Raw genomic sequence first — 21,740 nt, 5'->3', positions numbered from 1 at the left:
TCCGGGTTGGCGCCATCGCCGAATGGCGGACTCCCTCCGAGCTCCGGAGGGAGCCTGCTCGGCAGGGGCTGGGTCCTACCGCACCGGCGATGCGGGGACCCTTAAAAACCACGGCCACGAGGGTCGTGGACATGGAGACTCGGCTGGCACCGCTAGCGCCCTCCCGACTCGTGAAGGAGCCTTTTTAAAGGCTACGGATCGGGTGCCGGGGAGAAGCGTGGTGCTTTGAGTCCTCTGCTATCCCTGCCGAGCGCAGCCGCATGCCATCCGGCGGAGAGCGCTGACTTCTTCTATTGAAAATTCGGACTTTTAGACAACAACCCGTGAGTAATTTGGAAACTGGGTTTAAAAGGAGGAAAAAAAGAATTTCTTTTTGAATTGGATACGAGCGGGGGGGGATCCAAAAAGGAAGTCAGTCCCCCCCCCTATTGTAAACCTTTCAAGACAAGGACGGGGAAACCAAGGTCCAAAAAGATTTGTATTGCTGATAAAAACTAAGAATTCCACGATGGGGAATCATAAGAACTGTGCTGGAGGATGAATTGAGGGAGAAGAAACGTAACCCCCCCCCCCCTGGGAACCGGGGTGATTGAAGAGAGAGCCTGGTGAAAAGAGTCGGAGATTTTGACAGCTGTCAAAGTAGCTGTCAAAGTCGGAAAGCAGAGAGGATTTTATTATGAGAACTTTGCTGGCTAAATTTGTTACAATTTGCTACAACTTGTTAAAACTTGGATACAAAATGGCGAAAACATGGATAACAATCGGACTTTTGGACTAGAGAAGACAAAGTTACAACAATCCCCCTAGAGGAGTTTCGGGACATTACAAAGATGGTCGTAAGTGGAAAAACACCATTGGAATTTTACAGGACTGGTTATCTTCTGGGAAAGCTGCAAAACGGAAATAATATTTTGTCTACAGGGTGTTCAGCTAAAGGAGACAATAGGATTTTCTATTGAAGAAAGGAAGGGACTGAACGCAAGTTTTTGTTCCTGAATAACAATAATCCCTGCAGACTTACTAAGCTTCTGAATTAGAACGTTTCAGCAGCGGAACAAGAGGAAACTGGACTACAATTTGGAAAGAACAATGGGGGGAGCTTTATTAAAGATCTGAAGTTAAGTGTTCTAAAAATAAGTATGAAAGGAAAAAAAAGAAAAAAAAAAAAAACCAGCAAAGAGTTGGGGGAAATAGGTGATTTATGGATTGTAAGAATTCCAGGCGGATAACATGGTTTGGTGGTCAGGGGGAAATTAAACCGGGGACAGGGGGGGAGAACTAAAATCCAAAGGCTTGTTAACTTCTTTTTTTTGAACTGGCTTTGTCTCATCTATTATACTCTTTATTTCTTATTTCTGATACTTCTATTATGTGGGGTGTCTTTATTATTAAAAATAAGGGAAATTGTGGAATGAAAATGGGGTGGGCCCTGGGAAAGAAATTTTTTGTGTTTTACTAAGGGTATTGATGTGGAGTGTAGAAATTTTAAATTCGAATAATGGATTAAACAAATTAAGTTTTTTATTCAGAACTGAGAGCTTGTGGAGCCAACAATATGAAAAAGGAATATGGTAGGGGTGGGGGAAGGGGGGAGTCCCAGAAAGCGGATATATGAAAATAAGGCTATGAACGTATTTTAATTCTTGCTTTCTGTATTTCTTTTTTGAAAATCTTAATAAATATTATTTAAAAAAAAAACAATACAGTGGAGGCTGCTCCTTAAGAGCAAATGGGGCTGTGCCCCACCAGCCTCAGTCTGCACTCAGCAGCCCCCAGCTGTCTACCCTCTTGCTTATAATAAAAAGCAGAAACCTACATGCTCAGGATAAAACACAGTGATCCGCCTTGGAACCCTTGCCCTGTATCTCTGTATCTTTGCTTTTGAAAATGTTTTTGTAGACCTGCCAAGGAAATTAAAAAACATTTTCATGTATGCGACAACGGCGGCAAGTGTCTTAATAGCACAAGGATGGAAGAATGAGGAAATCCCTACTAAAGAACTGTGACAAGAGAGATTGATGGACTATGCGGAATTGGCGAAATCGACACATAAACTACGTGACAAGGATAACTGTGACTTTAAAGAAGAATGGGAACCTTTTACAAAGTATTTAAAGAAACAACAAAATGAACCTGACTCCTTGGCAGGTTTTGAATAAACACTCACAAATTCTTTATTGGCAACATACAAATAGATAAATTGAGGATCTTTACAATTTTATAACATGCAGAGAATAACATGTGCTGAGAAACCAGAGAGAGGAGCTGAGGGAAGTCTGGGGGTGGGAGGGTGGGTTTTTATTTTTTAGGGGGGAGGGGGAAATGGAGGGGGGAAATGTGGAGGATGTATTTTTGTTAAATTGTTATTTTGAAATCCCTAATAAAAAATATTTTAGAAAAGAAAATGTTTTTGTGGATCATTGGACCGAAATAAAGAATATTGTTGTTGCATATTCAGTCCGGAGAGTTACCATGGCTGTCAGTGCTTCTTTGGGAGCTGTTGCTCCTTGTAGAACACATCAGGTAGGAGGAGGAGGACAAAATTAGAATTCATAGAACTTGTTGGAGGTTTTTAAGCAGAAGTTGGGTGGCCATCTGTCTTGGATGCTTCAGCTGAGATTCCTGCATTGCACAGGATTGGAATAGATAACCCTTGGGATTCCTTCCAACTCTACGATTCTGCCATTCTGCCTGTCATCGGCTCTGGCCATTGATGCTATAGTATAAATAATAGGTTGGTGGGGCTAATCCTGTGACCAGGAATTTAAGGTGCTGCGGATCTCCACTGGTGCTAAGCCCCCAACCCTGGCTCAGCCAACAATATGCCGATGTACGTAACTTGCTCAGCTGGCTGAGCCAAAGACAGTGTCAATTTCCAAAAAGAAATTAACAGAGGTGGGGGGTTTAGGTTTGATCTTAAGCCCATTCAGCTCAGTCATGCAACCTGGCAACACGGTGTAGAGCTGAATGACAGTGGAATGGACTCCCGTAAAAGGTGATGGATTCTCCTTCATTGGAAGTTTCTATGCAGAGGTTAGATGGACATCTGTCAGGGATTGAACCAGATGAGCCTTGGAGTCCCTTCCAACTCCACAATCCTATGATTCTATGGAAATGTCAGTAGCATGAGGGCCCACAAGACTGATTGGTTCCTCAGGCTCCTTACTAAATGGCTGTACACAACCACCTGGCTCTCCAGATCTGGGGGGACAAAACCAAACAACACAGTCCTAATGGGAGAGATGGAAAGCAGGGGCCCATTCCATCAGCACTGCTGAAAGAACAGCTCCATCGATCTCCCCCTGAAATATTTCCATAGCAGCAAGTCTAATGTGCCTGGGTAGATTTTCCTGTTTCTTTCTCTATATCCGTTCTTCGATTTCACTGCATCTTTTAGAACATAAGCCTACAGAACAGGCTGTCTCATAGGAGCCAATTTCTAGGGGCTATGAGGGCTGAGCCCCTGCAAAGTTGATGGGCATTCCCATTCAAATGGTGCATGTGCACTGCATCATGTGAGCGATTATGCAGGGCGGAGATCACCTGGCATTGAGAATCAGCTCTGTAACTGCCAGCAGTATTGGTTACCCAACTCGAAGGGAGGAATCCTAGCAATGCAGTTAGAGGCGTGGTCCCGAGGTCTATAAAAGCTTGTTGTGCATTTCTAGCTGAAGCACTGAAAGCTTGGGCGGACGACAGATAGGGACGTTGCCAGCCAAGAAGTATGGGGAAGTTTCTGAGACTGGTGAGCATTGCTTGCTTGGTAACAGGGAATAAAACAATCCTCTCCATCTGGTGCTTTAACACAAAACCCAGAGTCTGTACCCTTTCCAACTGGTATGGGTGGGAAGGTGTAATCAAAAACTTATTACCATTTCTGCAACAGGGTCCCTCCAAGTCTCTCTCTCCAGCCACCCAACTAGCATGAAAAGGAAACTTTTTAGCCACTGAAGTCTTCTTGTACTTGGTGCTGATTGGAGCCAAGTATGAGTGAAAGGAGGTGAGTCAGCTGCTGAGGATTGACTCCTCGGGTCACTCTGGAGAAGGTGCACAGGAGGAACACCAAGGAGGAATTATTTTGTATGCTCCCATACTAGGCATTTAGAAACACTGGAAACACAATTTTCACAGGAAAGGTGGGCAAGCTATGTTACATACAGCAGACTTTAAGGAAAACATGATTTAAGTCTCTTTGAAAGAAGATCTCAGAGTGTCCCAAATCATGTGCCCATGTATGTGTGCAGAAGATAGTAGATCTAGCTGAAAAGCAACACATGGAGAGCCATACTGTTCTTTGTGATGCATCTCTAATTATTATTACTGTATGATTGTAAGATTATTGTATAATCTTAGGAGGAGACATGGCTTTGACTATAATGAAGGGACCCTGCGCTTCTGAATTTGCTGCCACCCTACTGTGTGGGTAAGGGACATGGGTGGCCCTGTGGGTTAAACCACAGAGCCTAGGACTTGCCGATCAGAAGGTCGGCAGTTCGAATCCCCGTGACGGGGTGAGCTCCTGTTGCTCGGTCCCTGCTCCTGCCAACCTAGCAGTTCGAAAGCACGTCAAAGAGCAAGTAGATAAATAGGTACCGCTCCGGCGGGAAGGTAAACGGTGTTTCCGTGCGCTGCTCTGGTTCGCCAGAAGCAGCTTAGTCATGCTGGCCACATGCTGTACGCCGGCTCCCTTGGGCAATAAAGCGAGATGAGCGCCGCAACCCCAGAGTTGACCACGACTGGACCTAATGGTCAGGGGTCCCTTTACCTTTGACTGCGTGGGTATGTCAGAATGGTGGCTGGTTGATTCTATCCCTCTTCTTTATTAAATGCATCCTCTCTCTTTCATCCCCATAGCTTCTCCTGACTGTCCTGGTTCTCCCAGCATGTGGTAAGTGAGTGAATGTTGTCTGTCTTAGAACTTCTCCTGACAACCAGCTTCTGGAACACTCATGTGGATTTTCTTCAACAAAGTTTATTATTTAGGAGAAACTGGGACCTCTTGGAATGTTGATGCTCTGAACCCTTCCATGTAGGCTTGGGCTATATATGTGTGTATAAATAAGCCATATATCATAAAGACACCATTGTCCCCACTTTGCCTCATTTCCAAAAGGAAACACAGACCTTGCGTAAGCACACCTGGAACCCCTAGAATCTCACACTGCTCTCAAGATTGGTGTCTCGTATAACAGCATTCTGGGAACAGTAGTATAGTAGTCATTGTTATAATTGCAGTAAAGTAAAATGGGTATGTTTAACTGTTACATGCCACACCAATCTCTGAATGGTGATGTCAGGCGTCAGGGAATCCGATCCCCCCCAAGGCAGGCCACCAGGAATAGATAGACAAGGAAAGTTCTTACCAATGTTTTTTATTCAATATTCACACAGAGAGGCTTAGAAATGCAGCCTCTTGGAGTAATGGCATTGTTCCGAGTAATCTCCACCCCGCTTCTCTCCTCAATCATCAACAGCACCACCCACCTTACAGTGGCCACTTAGAGCCATTTGCCTCCGAGCCCTTTGCTCTCCTACTTTCAATGCTCGCCAGGTTCTGGGAGAAGGGGGGTCTGGAATACGTTTCTGAGCACAATTCAAAGTGTTGGTGCTGACCTGTAAAGCCCTAAATGGCCTCGGTCCAGTATACCTACAGGAGCGTCTCCACACCCATCGTTCTGCCCGGACACTGAGATCCAGTGCTGAGGGCCTTCTGATGGTTCCCCCGCTGCGAGAAGCCAAGTTACAGGGAACCAGGCAGAGGGCCTTCTTGGTAGTGGCACCCGCCCTGTGGAACACCCTCCCACCAGATGTCAAAGAGAAAAACAATTACCAGATTTTTAGAAGACATCTGAAGGCAGACCTGTTCATGGAAGCTTTTAATGCTTAATAGGTTATTGTATTTTAATATTGTGTTGGAAGCTGCCCAGAGTGGCTGGGGAAACCCAGCCAGATGGGCGGGGTATAAATAATGAATTATTATTATTATTATTATTATTATTATTATTATTATTTCTAGTGATAACGTGTCAGCCAGCTGCTCCAGCTCTGCCTCCCGCTCCTCTTCTCCCATTATTTCCCAACTTTGCCCCTCATCTACCTCTTAGCTGTGACCTCCCACAAGCCACTGTTGTAAATCTATACTGTTTTCCTCTTCTCTGAAAGGTTAAGGCTGGGGAGGCAGTCTCCACCATTCCTCCTCTGCCAGTCCCTGACAGGTGAGAGACTCCATGGGTTTATTCATTTACCCAGTGTTTGGTTTCCTTGGAATGAAGGCCAGCAGAGTCTGTGGTGTCTTTGGGATGTATGGTTTTATTTAAACATATATAACAACCTGAGCATAGGGTGGAAGGGCTCACAGCATTAACACCCCAAGGGATCTCGCTTCTCCATGAGGTTTCCTGGGGAGCCTCAAGTCCAGTTTAGGTTCAACACATTTCTCTGTGCCTACTGCTTCCAGCATCTCTTCTTTAGCTTTCACACACCGCAGCTCACAAAACCAGTCCCGCTTAGGCATATTGTTCTTCACATGGGAAGAGGGCCACCCATTTCTCTCTATCGCAAAAGAGCAACTTCTTTGGATATGCTGAATCGCAGCACTTAACTAGCCAGACCAGAGCCATTATCTGGACAATGAAACTGGTTTGGAAAACTTCCTCTAATACATTATTGGAGGGGACCCAAGATTCCATGACGTCTCCCCAAACTCATAGCAGTATAATATCCCGTAAACACCCAGATGTCAGGGATGGGCGAAATGCTGGCAAGTGTGCACCGGGGGAAAGGGGGCTGGAGTCTGACTCGGGAGAGGGGAGCAGTGATTTGTGGGGACTTGTACCAGCCAGGAGGCAGGGGGAGTTTCAGAGCTGGAGGGTGAAGCACAGGGTAGGTCAGAAGAGGAGGAAGAGGCAGGTCAGGCAGATGAAGTTTCAGGTGCATCCTCGCCCTCTCCTGCACCACTGTCTCCTAGAACCAAGAGCAGATTGAAGAGGGAAGAGCAGAGGCAGCTTCTACGCAGTACAGTCTCTGGCTATGTGTGTACAGCCCATCAGGGGAAGATACATAAGCTGGTGGAGGGGGGCTAAACTCACCTGTTACTGCAAGCACTCCGTAGAGCACAGGGAATAGCTGCCTGGGTCGGCAAACTACGGTGCACGGGACAGATCTGGCCCAATTGCGCTCAGGCTCTGGCCCACGGACGTGCCATATATTGGTGATTCTGTTTGTTAATTTTTTCCCAAATTTTTTTTCCCAACACCACCATTTTTGGGGAGCCATTTCCCCCTCCCTCTTGCACACCACAGCGCCTCCCTCCTCCTGGCTTCTCCCCGCCCTTCTCCCTGCCTTGCGTAGTGGAGGAAGGGGGCTGGGCTGAGCTGGCTGAGCGCTGGTCCCTCTGCCTCCACTGACAGCCTCTGCCGCTTGCAAGGGCAGGCACAGGAGCCATGGTTGGCAGAGTGCAGAGCCGACAGCAACAGCGCAGGTAGGCAGGGGGAGAGAGAAGCTCCCTCTGCCTTGTGTGTGGTCCAGCCCGCTACAAGGTCTGGGGGACAGTGAACCGGCCCCCTCGCAAAAAAGTTTGGTGACCCCTGCCTTACACTAAAAACTAAAGCTGTAGAAACTACAGAAAAGTGTCCACTTTTGCAATAAAGAGTTAACCATCTGCTGTGTGCATTCCTTTGGCTGGGGATCATCTGTGAATAAAGTCAAAAGATGCTACAGGGGAGTGTTGGCCATGGCAGAGCATCTCGGAGAGAAGGGGAGGGTGGCAAAATATTAACTTGTTATGCACCTACATCGGTGGTCTCTCATCCGGGAACTGACCAGACCTCAACCTGTTTGGCTTCACCAAAGTGGTGGCTTTGTGTGCCTTCACACCATACCCTGGGACCACACTTGCGTTGTCAGGCACATTTAGTGAATTCAAAGACCTTTTCATTGCTACTTATTTCCACTCAAAAAACTTCCCGTTCTCCAAAAGTGTACCCTGAGTAAAGGACCATGAATAGTTTCTCTCCATCTCATCTCATCTCAGCTTCAACTTGCACGACTCGCTGGTTCGACCGGGACGACCCTTCAGGAGTGGGTGACTTTGAAACTCTAGCTGACCTGAGGAGGGAATATCCCATGGACATTTGCCCTAAACCCACTGGAATTGAAGCTCAGACCGTGGAGGGAACCCCAGCGTCCAGCACTGGGCAGATCTTTCATCCGTGAGTGGTGCCAGAAATGAAGAACGGTGATCAGCCTTGGGAGGGGAGGGGAATTTTAACTCTTTCTCTCCTTGCCATGGACCCAAGAAAAATAGATTCTTTGAAGTTGCTCTTTGTATTTCAAAGGAAGGTTCTGCTGGATCCCAGGTTCTGTTGGATCCCAGTTTAGTGCAGATTATCTCTCTACAACTGCTTCTCTCTTTCCTGGTCACAGTTTGGTGAGTCAGAATGCTTCTCTCATTCTCTTTCTCTCCCCCCTAGGTTTAACCCTAAAGAAGGATTTGCTTGTGTAAATAAGGAGCAGAAGTATTTCTGCTTGGATTACAAAGTCCGCTTCACCTGTCCCTCAAACTTCTGCTCAGGTGAGTCAACCAGGACATCTTGTGGTGAGATGGGGGAATGATCTTCAACCACTTAAACTATGTCTGTATAACACCAAGCCAATTGCTCAAAAGTGAACTGTCTTTCACTTTTATACTATATAAGAGGGGTTGCTGACATGGAACTCACAGTGTGCTCAGAAAGGGTCTCAATAAATATGCCTCCAAGAATCCACAGTGTGCAAGAGAGCTGCTTCCTCTGCCTGCTCACTTTGGCTGCATTTACACAAGAGTTTATTCTGTTTCCCTGACATTTCTGCCATTATTAATTTCCGCATTGTACTTGAACTTTCACAAGGCATAAAAACCAGAAACATAGTAGAATAAAGTGCAAGTTTAGTGCTCATCCCCCCCCCCCCAAAAAGGGCTTCTTCTGGAAGCAAATAATACAGAAATGAGCACTAAAGTGGCTTTTACATCGTATGAAACCTGAAATGCAAGGTGGAAAATAACAGGGAAACAGTCTGGAAAACAGAACAAACGTCCATGTGATAGCAGCCTAAGTCCTGCTCAAAACAGACCCCCTTTGAAATGAATGGGCCTGAGTTAGTCATCATGACTATTACCTTTAGTGGATCTACTCTGAGTAGGACTGACATTGGCTACAACTCCTGTAACAGGACACCCACCATCCCACTTCTTCTGAGCTAAAGAGCACTGCAAAGTGCTTCTCTTGGGGAGCAATCCATTTCACATCTGGAAGCTGACCCAGGGCTGTCAGTTGACTCTTGCTTTGACACTGGAGACAAGATAGCATCCCCCGGTTTGTGGTGAGGGAGAATGGCAGCATCCTTGATTAGCAGGTGCAAGATAGGCAGGGCAGGACTTAATATCCCTGTTCTTCAGCAGAGGCCAATGGTTGGATTTTGCTGCTGTTGCTTCTGCCTGGAGCAAGAGTGGCCTCACTCCGCCCAAAGGAGCCCCAGTCCTCTGTGTTTGTATGTGGAGTCACATTTTCCTCCTGATAAAATATTGCAACCTGAGTGTACGGGAGCAGGGGTGGGAAATATACCAGCCCTGCTATTTTAGGGAACTATTGCCTGTGGTTGTGGAAGAACAAGCGTGCCCAGGTTGCACAACCAAACATTTGCTCCCGCAGTTCCTTTTTCCTTTTCCTCATGCCCTTGTAATGTGGCAAGAAAGGAGCAAACGTGACAGTCTGTGTGTAACAGGCCTCACAACGCCTCTCTGGTAACAGAGGACAACCCCCGTTTATTCCCCTGCTGAATCCCCCAGTCAAGCAGGACTGGAACCAACAGAGGAACATAAGCAGCTGACTGGTACTGAGTCAGACCCTTGGTCCATCTAACTCAATATTGTTTGCACCAGCTGCCAGCAGCTCTCCAGGGTTTCAGACAGTTTTACCTGGAGATGCTGAGGATCGAACCAGGGACCTTTTGCATGCAAGGCAGGTGCCCTGCCACTCAGCTACGCTTGCACAGCTCCTGTAAGGCTGATATCAGAAGATGGCATTCTTGGGTGCTTGCTGAAGCCCACCACACTGCAAGGGCCTCCGTCTCCCTGCTGATTCCCCTCTGTGCTGCCACTGCCTGTCCACCTGCCCTGCTTGAGCAAGGAGTGATAAGGATGGAGCTAGCAGCACAGGTTGGACCCTGGCTAGGATGAACAAAAGCCACGGGGACATGGAAGGGCCCCTCACAGGCCCAACGGGTAAGTGAATGACCTGGGACACTGTTGAGCAAGTGTTGTTGTTGTTGTTTAGTCATTTAGTCATGTCAACTCTTGAAATTATATGTTAATTTAATTTATTACTTAGCTATTGTTGTTGTTTAGTCGTTTAGTAGTGTCCGACTCTTCGTGACCCCATGGACCAGAGCACGCCAGGCATTCCTGTCTTCCACTGCCTCCCACTGCCTTTGGTCAAACTCATGCTGGTAGCTTCGAGAACACTGTCCAACCATCTCGTCCTCTGTCTTCCCCTTCTCCTTCTGCCCTCCATCTTTCCCAACATCAGGGTCTTTTCCAGGGAGTCTTCTCTTCTCATGAGGTGGCCAAAGTACTGGAGCCTCAGCTTCAGGATCTGTCCTTCCAGTGAGCACTCAGGGCTGATTTCCTTAAGAATGGAGAGGTTTGATCTTCTTGCAGTCCATGGGACTCTCAAGAGTCTCCTCTAGCACCATAATTCAAAAGCTGAGCAAGTGGGTCCATTCAAAGAGCAGGGTGGCACTGAGAATGGTGTTTCTGCTTGCCTTTGGAAGAGCTGGGCATGGGCAAAGGGCTGCAGCATCTGCACTGCTTGCAAAAGGTCCCAGGTTCAGGCCCTCGCATTTCCAGGTTTGGTTGGGAAAGACTTGGAGAGCAGCTGCCAGTCAGTGCTCGCACTACTGGGCTTCATGGAGCGATGGTCTGACTCAGTATCAAGCAGCTTCCTGTGTTCCTATGTTCCATCTTTCTTGTCCTCGCATACCTGCAACCAACACTCGTTTAAGTCTTGCCTTGCCTTTTCCCCTTCTTTAGGATGCACAACTCGCTGGTTTGATCGGGATAATCCGTCTGGAAAGGGAGACTATGAACTCCTTTCCAATCTGTGGAGCGAATATCCTGGTGGGATTTGTGACGAGCCCCTTGCCATCAACGTACAAACTGTGGATGGGAGACCTGCAGTGAAGACGGGGCAAAGATTTTCAGTGTGAGAAGACACTTTTGTTGATGGCTGTGATTTTTTTTAAAGATGCCAGATCAGACCATGCACTTGTGCTCTTGCTCAGAGATGTATTTTTCTAAAATCCTTGTGATACATAATTTCTTCTCTTTCCAAAGGTGGGCATGGATTCCAGAGCTGAGAGGGGATCCTATAGCCCCCGGAGCCTTGATTAAATTCTAACACTTACTGGTTCCAGGACTTGAGAAATGTCTAGCACCCGCAAGCTCATAACAATACTCAACTAAGATGGGCACAATTATATCTGTAACTGTCATTCCATACAGCACAACTTTTTATCCCTCTCTTATGCAGGTATGACACTACTAGAGGCTTTGCCTGTGTCAACACTGAGCAAGTACCTGGTCAGTCCTGCCTAGATTATGTGGTCCAATTCACTTGCCCAGAATCCTTCTGTTCCGGTGAGTGCTGCTATCATAGCTGTCAACTCTTCCCTTTTCTTGCGAGGAATCCTATTCGGAATAAGCGAATTTCCCTTTAAAAAAGGGAAATGTTGACAGCTATGGCTGCTATGTATTGATGGGATGTTCTCGGTGGGGATGGGGGTTCTTGCCTAGAGGTGGAGGAGCTATTTTGTGGTTCACCTCAGGTGCCAATCTATCATAAAGACACCATAGTCTCACAAAACCAGCCCCACTAAGGCCCATTTTTCTCCCCACGAGAAAAGGCCCACCCATTTCCTTCTATGGCAACAGAACAACTTCTTTGGATATGCTAAATCATGGTACAGTGGTACCTCTGATTATGAACTTAATTTGTTCCGGAGGTTCGTTCTTAACCTCAAACTGTTCTTAACCTGAGGTACCACTTTAGCTAATGGGGCCTCCCACTGCCGCTGTGCTGCCAGCATGCAATTTCCATTCTCATCCTGAGGTAAAGTTCTTAACCTGAGGTACTACTTCCGGGTTAGCGGAGTCTGTAACCTGCAGTGTTTGTAACCTGAGGTGTTTGTAACCCGAGGTACCGCTGTACTTAACTAGCCAGCCAGAGCCATTACCTTGACAAAGGAACTGGCTTGGCAGGCTTCTTCTTATACATTCTTCCCTGGCAGGTTTGGAAGGGACCCAGGGTTTCATCCTGTCTGACCCCCTGCTCACCAAACACATAACGGTATAATGCCCAATAAACACCCAGCTCATAGCTGTACATCTTGAATAAATTGGAAAGATGGTAGAATGGAGTGCAGGCCATTCCAGAGCACCTCAGAAAGACGGGGGTGGTGGCACAATATCAGCTTGCAATGCACCTACATAAATGGTTTCTCATCCAAGAACTAACCAGACCTGGTCCTATTTGGCTTCACCATTTTGTGCCTTCACACCAAACCCTGGAACCACACTTACATCGTCACATTACACATTATGTGAATCCAAAGACCTTTTTATTGTTGTTCCTTATTTCCACTCAAAAAACTCCCTTTTCTCCAAAAGTGTATCCGGAGTAAAGCGTCATGAATAGTTTCTCTCCATTTCACCTCAGCTTCAACTTGCACGACTCGTTGGTTTGACCGGGACGACCCTTCAGGAGTGGGTGACTTTGAAACTCTTGCTGACCTGAGGAGGGAATATCCCACGGACATTTGCCCTGAACCCATTGGAATTGAAGCTCAGACCGTGGAGGGAACCCCAGCGTCCAGCACTGGGCAAATCTTTCATCCGTGAGTGGTGCCAGGACAGCATTAGGGAATTAATTATTACTGAGCAGCATTCCAATGTTTCCATTATGTGTCAGTTGGGCTGACTAGGAATGTGGGAGGAATCTGTTGGAAGCAGATTATCCAGTGGATTTTCTTCCATCTGCCCATAGACTCTTGCTTTGAATGCTGTGTGCTAGGGGTCACCAAGCTTTTTGGACCTGGTGGCACATTTGAGAGAGTGTTGAGGATACCATGGGTGGATGGCATAAGACAACATGGCTGTCATGGGGAGCATGCCATAGAGAGATACAGTCATTGTGGATTTGCCACCGTCGCTCATGGGTGATGTCACACTTACCATGAAAAGTCATCTATGTCTTGCTGGTCATGATTTCGGAAATCAGGACCCTTTGCCAAAATGGGAAGAACCATCTGGACTCTCACCCATCTCCTATACCAGTGGTTCTCAACCTGTGGGTCCCCAAATGTTGTTGGACTACAACTCCCATCATCCCTGAGCTCTGGCCTTGCTAGCTAGGGGTGATGGGAGTTGTAGTTCAACATCTGGGAACCCACAGGTTGAGAAAGGCTGCCCTATACTTTCATCTTAAAATTTTACCTCGCTCCCTTCCCAACCCCATTGTGGTTTATTTATGGTGTTGGAAATCTGTACGGATCAAACTGCGGTTCTCGGGATACTTTGGGGGTAGGTGTGCAGCCATAGATTAGCTTGAGCATTGTGTTTAAACACAAGAACACTTTCTGAATAGAACACACATTTATGAAATAACGTGTTGCAATCAGAAAGGACTTGTTTTTGCACAGCTGGTTCTTCCTGCCTAAGTGCAGAACCTTACATTTGTCCCTATTGAAATTTATTTTGTTAGCTTGGGCCCAGTTCTCCAGTCTGTTAAGGTCATCTTGAATCCTGATTCTGTCTTCTGTGGCACTAGCTACCCCTCCCAGTTTGGTATCATCTGAAGATTGGATGAGCATCCTCTCAATTCCTTCATCCAAGTCATTCATAACGGCATTGAACAACAATGGGGCCAGGACAGAACCCTGCAGCACTCCACTTGTCACTTTTTTCCAGGATGATGAAGAACCATTAATGAGCACTCTTTGGGTTCGATCAGTCAACCAGCTACAAATCCACTTCACGGTTACCTCTCCAGCCCACATCTTGCCATAGCTTCTCTGCAAGAATATCATGGGGGACTTTGTGAAAAGCTTTAATGAAATCAAGAGTAGATATGGTTAGAATTACAACCATATATGGCTTTGTGCAGGCATGTCCAAAGTCCATTTGGGGGGCCTAATCCAGCCATAGCTGTCAACCGTCCCTTATTTGGAGGGAAAGTCCCTTATCCCAGCGCTGTGTCCTACTGCTGTCCCTTATTGATGATGTCCCTTAAATTTCCCGGTTTTCAAAGGAAGCAGCTCCTCTCCCTCCCTCCCTGCCAGCCAGGGAGGATGGAGGCTCCAACTGTGTTGCTTGGCTGCGTTGCTCACCCAATAAGGAGTCTAAGAACGACTGGGGGGTGGAGCTTGCATGCCTTGTGCCGATCAAATCGGTCACATTGCCTGGGAACTCGCCTTTTCTCAGCGCTTCCCAGCGGAGAGGTGACGGTGGTTTCCCTTGCTGCATCCCCTTTGCCGGGTTGCTGTGCTGTGGGAACCACTGCTTGAGGCTTCATTTGGCTGCTGGCTGGGCTTTCGGCCATTGGCTCAGAGGGGCTCAGAAGCTGAACATACCTGTGCTTGGAAAAATCCCTTATTTTGGCTGCTGATCCCTTATTTTTGAGGCTGCTGGTCCCTTATTTTCAAATCTGTAAGTTGACAGCTATGAATCCAGCCCACCGGTCGGTCTAATCCAGCCCCTGTGGCAGTTTATTTCCTGGGGTAAAATCCTAAAGCTCAACAACTTTGGGGTAAAATCATTAAAAAGCTCAACAACTTCAATCCTGAAAAAAGGTTAACAACTTTGGTTGGCCCTCACAGCCCTTCACTTCATCAAATCGGGCCCCCTTTGAAAAAAGTTTGGACACCACTGGCTTTGTGATAAGTCACTGGATTGACTTTGTCTTTAAGGTGCCAAAGGACGCCTTACTGTACAAGTTTAACAGAGCTACCCTCCCGAAATTCATTAACTTTGAAAACAAGCATGTAAAGAAAGCAACCTATTTGTAAATATTTGTTGATGGCTAAGTATACATACATTTTCACATCAGCAGACTACAAAATAGAAGGCACTTTATCAAAGTAAAGCAAGTGCAGTGGAATGGAAAACACCAGGGGAATGTATGACTGAATATCAGAATGGATTAAGACACCCAGCAGATCCCTAGCTGTTACTCATACAGATATCGATGACTCCTACCCAAATTAGCACGTGCAAAATTCCATTGCATGTGTGATTCAGCGAAAGCGTTGCTGCAAAACGTAGTTGTGAAGCAATAACAACGGGTGTGATTTCAAATTGCTCTGATTGTTTTACATGAAAGAATACATACATGTGGCAATCAGTTCTATTGTTGCATCTCTTCTTCCCTAGTAACACAGAGAGAGCAAAGAAGCGCTGTCTGAATGAATGAAAGAACTCCTGGCTTGATGCTGTCAAGGCTGAAGAAGACATGGATGTTATTACAGTAGTGTGCTTGTTAACATTACATAGCTTGTTATGTGAATGGGGAGGCATGATCAGCCTTGGGAGGGGAGGGGAGGGGAAGTTTAACTCTTTCTCTCCTTGCCATGGACCCAAGAAAAATAGATTCTTCAAAGCTGCTCTTTGTATTTCAAAGGAAGGTTCTGTTGGATCCCATTTTAGTGCAGATTATCTCTCTACAACTTCCCTCTTTCCTGGTCACAGTTTAGTGAGTCAGATTGCTTCTTTCGTTCTCTTTCTCTCCCCACTAGGTTTAACCCTAAAGAAGGATTTGCTTGTGTTAATAAAGAGCAGTACAAGCGTTCCTGTTTGGATTACAAAGTCCGCTTCACCTGTCCCTCAAACTTCTGCTCAGGTGAGTCAACCAGGACATCTTGTGGTGAGATGGGGGAATGATCTCCAACCACATCATAATAAGCCATGCCTGTATAACACCAAAACAATTGCTCATAAATTAAAAGCAGGAGTCTTTAGTTTATTTATGAGGTGTTGCTGACATGGAACCCACAGTGTGCTGCTCCTTTGTTAAACATACCCCCTTAAACATGCCCACATCTCACTGGATGACAGTGGTTATATTAAAAAAAGAAGGCTGCGTTCACACAATAATTTATTCCATTTTCCGTAATTGTTTATTTGCATGTCATATTTCACATGACATAATTTAGTGCTTAAATGTCTTGGGCCATCCATCTGCTCCACATTTTACTAAGTGCAAAAGAGCAGGTGTTCCTCTTCCCTGCAACCCACTTCTGCAAGATAGTATCCTGCACTGCATGGAGGGTAGTGGTAGCAGCAGGCTAGATTAGGAGATGGAGGACAGGCACTGTGGGTGCTAGATCTATCCTTTAACAGATAACAATGCCTGGGGTTGCACTACTGGGCTTCATGGAGCGATGGTCTGACTCAGTATCGGGCAGCTTCCTGTGTTCCTATGTTCCAACTTTCTTGTCCTCCCATACCTGCAACCAACACTCATTTGAGTCTTGCCTTGCCTTTTCACGCTTTAGGATGCATGACCCAGTGGTTTGATCGGGATGGTCCATCGGGAAGGGGAGACTATGAACTCCTTTCCAATCTGCGGAGCGAATACCCTGGCAAGATTTGTGCTGAGCCCCTTGCAATCAACGTACAGACTCTGGATGGGATTCCTGCCCTGAAGACAGGGCAAAAGTTTTCAGTGTGAGAAGACACTTTTGTGATGGTTGTGAACTTTTTTTTACAGGTGCCAGATAGGGTTTCATGTATTGCACTCTAGCTAAGAAATGGGGAACCTCTATCTAGACCGGGCATCCCCAAGCTCGGCCCTCCAGATGTTTTGGGACTACAACTCCCATCATCCCTAGCTAACAGGAGCAGTGGTCAGGGATGATGGGAGTTGTAGTCCCGAAACATCTGGAGGGCTGAGTTTGGGGGTGCCTGATCTAGACTGTCAAATGTGACCCTCCAGGCCTCTCAATCTGGCCCTTGGAACTCTCCCCAGCCACATCCTTCACCATCCCTGCTTCACACCCTCTTTGAGTGCTTTTGTCCAGTTTTCCTGGCTCCTTGAGCTGCAGTGATGCCTCTTATTTAACTGGGTGGAAAGAGGTGTCCCTTGCCACAAGTGTCCATTCAGCATTGCATTTACACTCGCCTTCTCTTATTTCTTTAGATGGTTTGTAACTGTTTCCTACCACTTTTTACATTGTGTTTTGCATATCATGTTGGGGCATACATGGAAGGTGATTAGTGAACAGCAACAATTAAAGAAATGTGTTTGTGCAGAGGAGACACTGGTTTCTGCACCGTTGGCAAGAGTCTTGTCTATTGTGCTACTCATTTCGCCTCTCGCTCCACCAGCCAGTGGCTTGTGGCTCACACCCTCCTTGCATATTTCGGCTGGCTGGGATGTATCTTTGCACTCTAATAATGCCTCTCGCTTGTCTGGGTGGAGATGCAGCGGGTGAAAAAACAAAGGGAAAATTTACTTCAGTTGCTTTGTTCAGTTGTTCTTCTGACCCCCACCTACCAATAGCAAATGACTCCTGGGATTTTGCTCATAAGGGAATGTGTTTATTTTTATTTGCTTTACTGATTAAATCGTGTGTGTTTTAAATGTTTTGTGTGTGTTTTAAATGTTGGATGTATGGTTTCTTCGTTTTCCAAAGTGCGGAGATGAGTGTGGCTCCTATTACATAGCCAAAACTAAATTAAACATGGATGGCTCAGTTGGTTAGACTGTGGTGTTGATAATGCCAAGGTTGCAGGTTCAAGCCCCGTATGGGACAACTGCATATTCCTGCCTTGCAGAGGGTTGGACTAGATGATCTTCGGGGTCCCTTCTGACTCTACAGTTCTATGATTTCTAAATTAAACTAGGGCCAGGGTCTTTTCAGTATGGGCCCGACTTGGTGGAACGCGCTGTCACAAGAGACTAGGGCCCTGCAGGACTTGACATCTTTCCGCAGGGCCTGCAAGATGGAGCTGTTCCACCTGGCCTTTGGTTTGGACTCAGTCTGACCCTTATGTTTCCCTCCCCTTATGGTTTTGATTTATGGGTTGCTATTAAAATGAGGCTGCATTTTAAATTGTATTTTAACCCATATTTTAACCTGTATTTTAATTAACTGTTTTTCCCCCTTCCTATTACATTTTATTGTAATTTTATTGGTGTTAGCAGCCCTGAGCCTGGTTCTGGCCGGGGAGGGTGGGTAAATAAAAAATTATTATTATTATTATTATTATTATTATTATTATTATTATTAAATTAAGATGTGGAAAATAACACCTGTAACATGCAATTTCATACAGAGTGCTCCCCCCTCCACCTGCTGTTATTCAGGTATGACCCTACCCAAGGCTTTGCCTGCATCAATGATGAGCAAAAACCTGGTCGGTCCTGCCATGATTACAGGGTCCAGTTCACATGCCCAGGATCCTTCTGTTCTGGTGAGTGCCACTATGAGTTGATAGGATATTCTGTACTACTGGGAGGGAATGGGCAGTGGGGATGGCAAACCTCCTTAATGATTGTTTTGCCAAATAATAGTAATAATTTATTATTTATATCCCGCCCATCTGGCTGGGTTTCCCCAGCCACTCTGGGTGGCTTCCAACAAAGTATTAAAATACAGTGGTCTGTTAAACATTAAAAGCTTCCCTAAACAGGGCTGCCTTCAGATGTCTTCTAAAAGTTTGGTAGTTGTTGTTCTCTTTGACATCTGGTGGGAGGGCGTTCCACAGGGCGGGTGCCACTACCAAGAAGGCCCTGTGCCTGGCTCCCTGTAACTTGGCTTCTCGCAGTGAGGGAACCGCCAGAAGGCCCTTGACGCTGGACCTCAGTGTCCAGACAGAACAATGGGGGTGGAGACACTCCTTCAGGTATACTGGACTGAGGCTGTTTAGGGCTTTAAAGGTCAGCACCAACACTTTGAATTGTGCTTGGAAACGTACTGGGAACCAATACAGATCTTTCAAGACCGGTGTTATGTGGTCTCGGCGGCCGCTCCCAGTCACCAGTAGGAGATGGTTCTTTTAAAATTAGATTCAGAAACAATACAGACGCAAGTGGGTGAGAAGGTTACAGATTTTATTCCAAACAGCAAGCAAAATGTACGTTACCAGGCAGCACTTTGATCTGCTACTGAGAAGCCCTGAAGAAGTGGCAAAGTGACCCCCAGGTAGCTTTCGATGCACAGCACTGTGGCCAGCAGCCTGTGGTGAACTTCTGAGTGGCATGCCTCAAAATTAGATATTTTATAGATACTGTGTCCTGTTAGGGCCAATACAGGCTCAACTACAAGCTCAAAGACAAAAAGGCAGGCCATACATCAAAGGCTTTTACTGACCAGTGCCAACAGCCCACACATCAAAGACCTTTTTACAAAGGATAGAGAAAGTAATAAAACATAAGCAGAGACAGGAAGAGATAACCAGAGACAGGAAGAGTTGGCCATGTCAGACCACTTATCTCCTCGAAAGTACAATAATCTTCCACATTATCCATACAATGATATATCTATAAGTAAGTGATTAGTTTCAGCTTCCTGTTCGGGTGGGCTTTCTTTTGTGGTAAATACAGTATTTTTTGCTCTATAGGGCTCACTTTTTCCCTTCTAAAAAGTAAGGGGAAATGTGTGTCCGTCTTATGGAGCGAATGCAGGCTACGTAGCTATCCCAGAAGCCAGAACAGGAAGAGGGGTCGCTGCTTTCACTGCGCAGCGATCCCTCTTGCTGTTCTGGCTTCTGGGATTCAGAATATTTTTTTTCTTGTTTTCCTCCTCCAAAATCTAGGTGCGTCTTGTGGTCTGGTGCGTCTTATAGAGCGAAAAATACGGTACTTGATTTTTCTGAACATACAAATAACAAACATCAACATAAAATAGAACCACAAAACATCTGCTGTAGCAGTGTTCATTGCGAACATCTTGGAATAGTTTATACATTATAGTGGGGGGGTTTAATCTTGCTATTTTACCATTGTGAGTGAATAAATAAATAAATAAATAAAATTCTGCCAACTTTTGAGTGTTTTAGTTGCCATAGGAATAGGCAACAGCCAGAAAAGGTGAGTTAAAATGGGGTACGCTATTCATTTCCATGGAAGTGGGTTTTTTTCCAAGCCAGGATGGATTTATTTCGCTCCATATTAGCAAAGATTTTAAATTATTATTTTTCATAAATGGTCTGTAATTACGTTTTTCTACCACACCCAAATATTTCATGGCTTGGCCATGGCTTGGTATACCTGTGTTGTCTATTTTGTTTATTTTTGTGATCTAAATTAAAGCACAGCATTTCTTATTTCTTTAGGCTAATCTGAAGGCCAGACCTTCTGCATCATTCTTGCCATGAGAGGCATTGCCTGCTTTTCTTAATTGTTAATTCAATAAAATCAGTGTGTCGCCAGCAAGCATTCCTATGCAGCATTGTGTGTGATTAATTTGGACTCCTGTTGTTTTAGGGTCATTTCTAATTACTTCAGCCAGTGGTTGCAAACAAAAAGTACACTCCCCCCCCCCCCGGCATGGAAAAAAAAATTGTGATCCTCAGACTAGAAAAATTTCCCTCCTCTAGTCTGGGCTACTCCACCCTCAATTCTCTCTGCCCTACAACATTTTACAGCCTCTTTAACTTCAGTGCTTCTTGTTCCTTTCCTCAGCTCTCCCTCACAATACTTTATAAACAGGCCATTAAGCAAATGCCAGCAAGTTCCACCTGAATCTCCTTCTCCTTCTTCTTTTTTAAAAGATCTCCAAAAGGTGTGTTATAGGCATTCTAATTCATGGTTGCACAAGGCTGCATTTAACTTTCCAAAATGCAGAACTGGAGAAAGTCAATTTGCACTTCCCAGTTGAGTCTTTGCTGAGTCAAGTATTTCCTTCTGTGATGGGGAAGTGATCTGCAAAGCTTCACATTCTTGGGAGTCATGTGCAATTGCTACCGCTGTCTCATATTCTAGGTGTCCCCCTGGCTATTTACTGGGTGGTGAAGAAGAAGAAGAAGAGTTTGGATTTGATATCCCACTTTATCACTACCCCAAGGAGTCTCAAAGCGGCTAACAATCTTCTTTCCCTTCCTCCCTGACAGCAAACACTCTGTGAGGTGAGTGAGGCTGAGAGACTTCAGAGAAGTGTGACTAGCCCAAGGTCACCCAGCAGCTGCATGTGGAGGAAACTGGGGAAGGGTCCCAGTTCAGTGGGCCAAGCAGATGCTTCATGTACAAAAGCTTCAGTTCCAGGCACCTGTCTGAAATGCTGGGCAGCTGCTGCCAGCCAGTATGGACCACAGATTAGGAACCCCTTTCAGCCACCTGAGGACAAAGGCCAGTGATGGGCAGGGACAGAGATAAAACTGGGTGGAGCAGTGGGTATGATTCTTACCTTTTAGAGTAGCTACATTCCAGCCTCACAAAAACCAAAAGTTTATACATGCACACATGTCTCCATCCACCATCCAGGCAAGCATGGGGCATTATCACAGTTCAAAGACACATTTCACCCAAGCAAAAGCACTTAAGGAGGGGAGGGGGCGTGAGGGGTGTGCCCACTGGGAGGGGGCCTTTCCCAGGCAGAGACCCAAGGGATGGAGAGAAAGGCCTGGACAGCCACATTTGAGTCCATGCACCTGAGAAACTAATGCACTCCACCACAAGAAAGAGCTTCAAAGCTTTACTGCAAACAGT

The 21,740-nt window shown here is 46.0% G+C and overlaps 1 protein-coding gene across 3 annotated transcripts; it reads left to right on the top strand.

Annotated features, from left to right (window-relative positions):
* The first annotated feature begins 3,580 nt into the window (after positions 1-3,580).
* LOC308482747 (uncharacterized protein) lies at positions 3,581-20,468 on the top strand. Of its 3 annotated transcripts, none has more exons than XM_081016224.1 (11): positions 3,581-3,745; positions 4,855-4,888; positions 8,033-8,210; positions 8,472-8,572; positions 11,069-11,240; positions 11,568-11,674; positions 12,753-12,930; positions 15,826-15,929; positions 16,585-16,756; positions 18,399-18,505; positions 20,369-20,468. In XM_081016224.1, the coding sequence occupies exons 1-11, from the start codon at positions 3,725-3,727 to the stop codon at positions 20,371-20,373; spliced, it is 1,179 nt and encodes a 392-aa protein (XP_080872350.1). In that variant the 5' UTR covers positions 3,581-3,724; the 3' UTR covers positions 20,374-20,468. The 3 variants fall into 3 exon arrangements, with proteins under 3 accessions (XP_080872350.1, XP_080872352.1, XP_080872351.1); XM_081016225.1 differs by lacking the exon at positions 3,581-3,745 and adding an exon at positions 3,981-4,000; XM_081016226.1 differs by lacking the exon at positions 8,033-8,210 and having other exon boundaries at positions 3,584-3,745.
* Positions 20,469-21,740: the final 1,272 nt, after the last annotated feature.

The sequence above is a fragment of the Podarcis pityusensis genome (assembly GCF_964106645.2).
Source record: "Podarcis pityusensis genome assembly, chromosome: 8".
Classification (NCBI taxonomy): Eukaryota; Metazoa; Chordata; class Lepidosauria; order Squamata; family Lacertidae; genus Podarcis; species Podarcis pityusensis.
The sequence above is the reverse complement of the archived record's forward strand: the minus strand, read 5'-3'. Positions and strand labels throughout refer to the sequence as shown.

Coding starts and splice junctions, on each gene's coding strand:
- LOC308482747 (XM_081016224.1), top strand. CDS start 3,725: ATGGGGAAGTTTCTGAGACTG. Junction 3,746..4,854: donor TGGGGAAGTTTCTGAGACTG/GTGAGCATTGCT, acceptor TCATCCCCATAG/CTTCTCCTGACTGTCCTGGT. Junction 8,211..8,471: donor ACTGGGCAGATCTTTCATCC/GTGAGTGGTGCC, acceptor TCTCCCCCCTAG/GTTTAACCCTAAAGAAGGAT.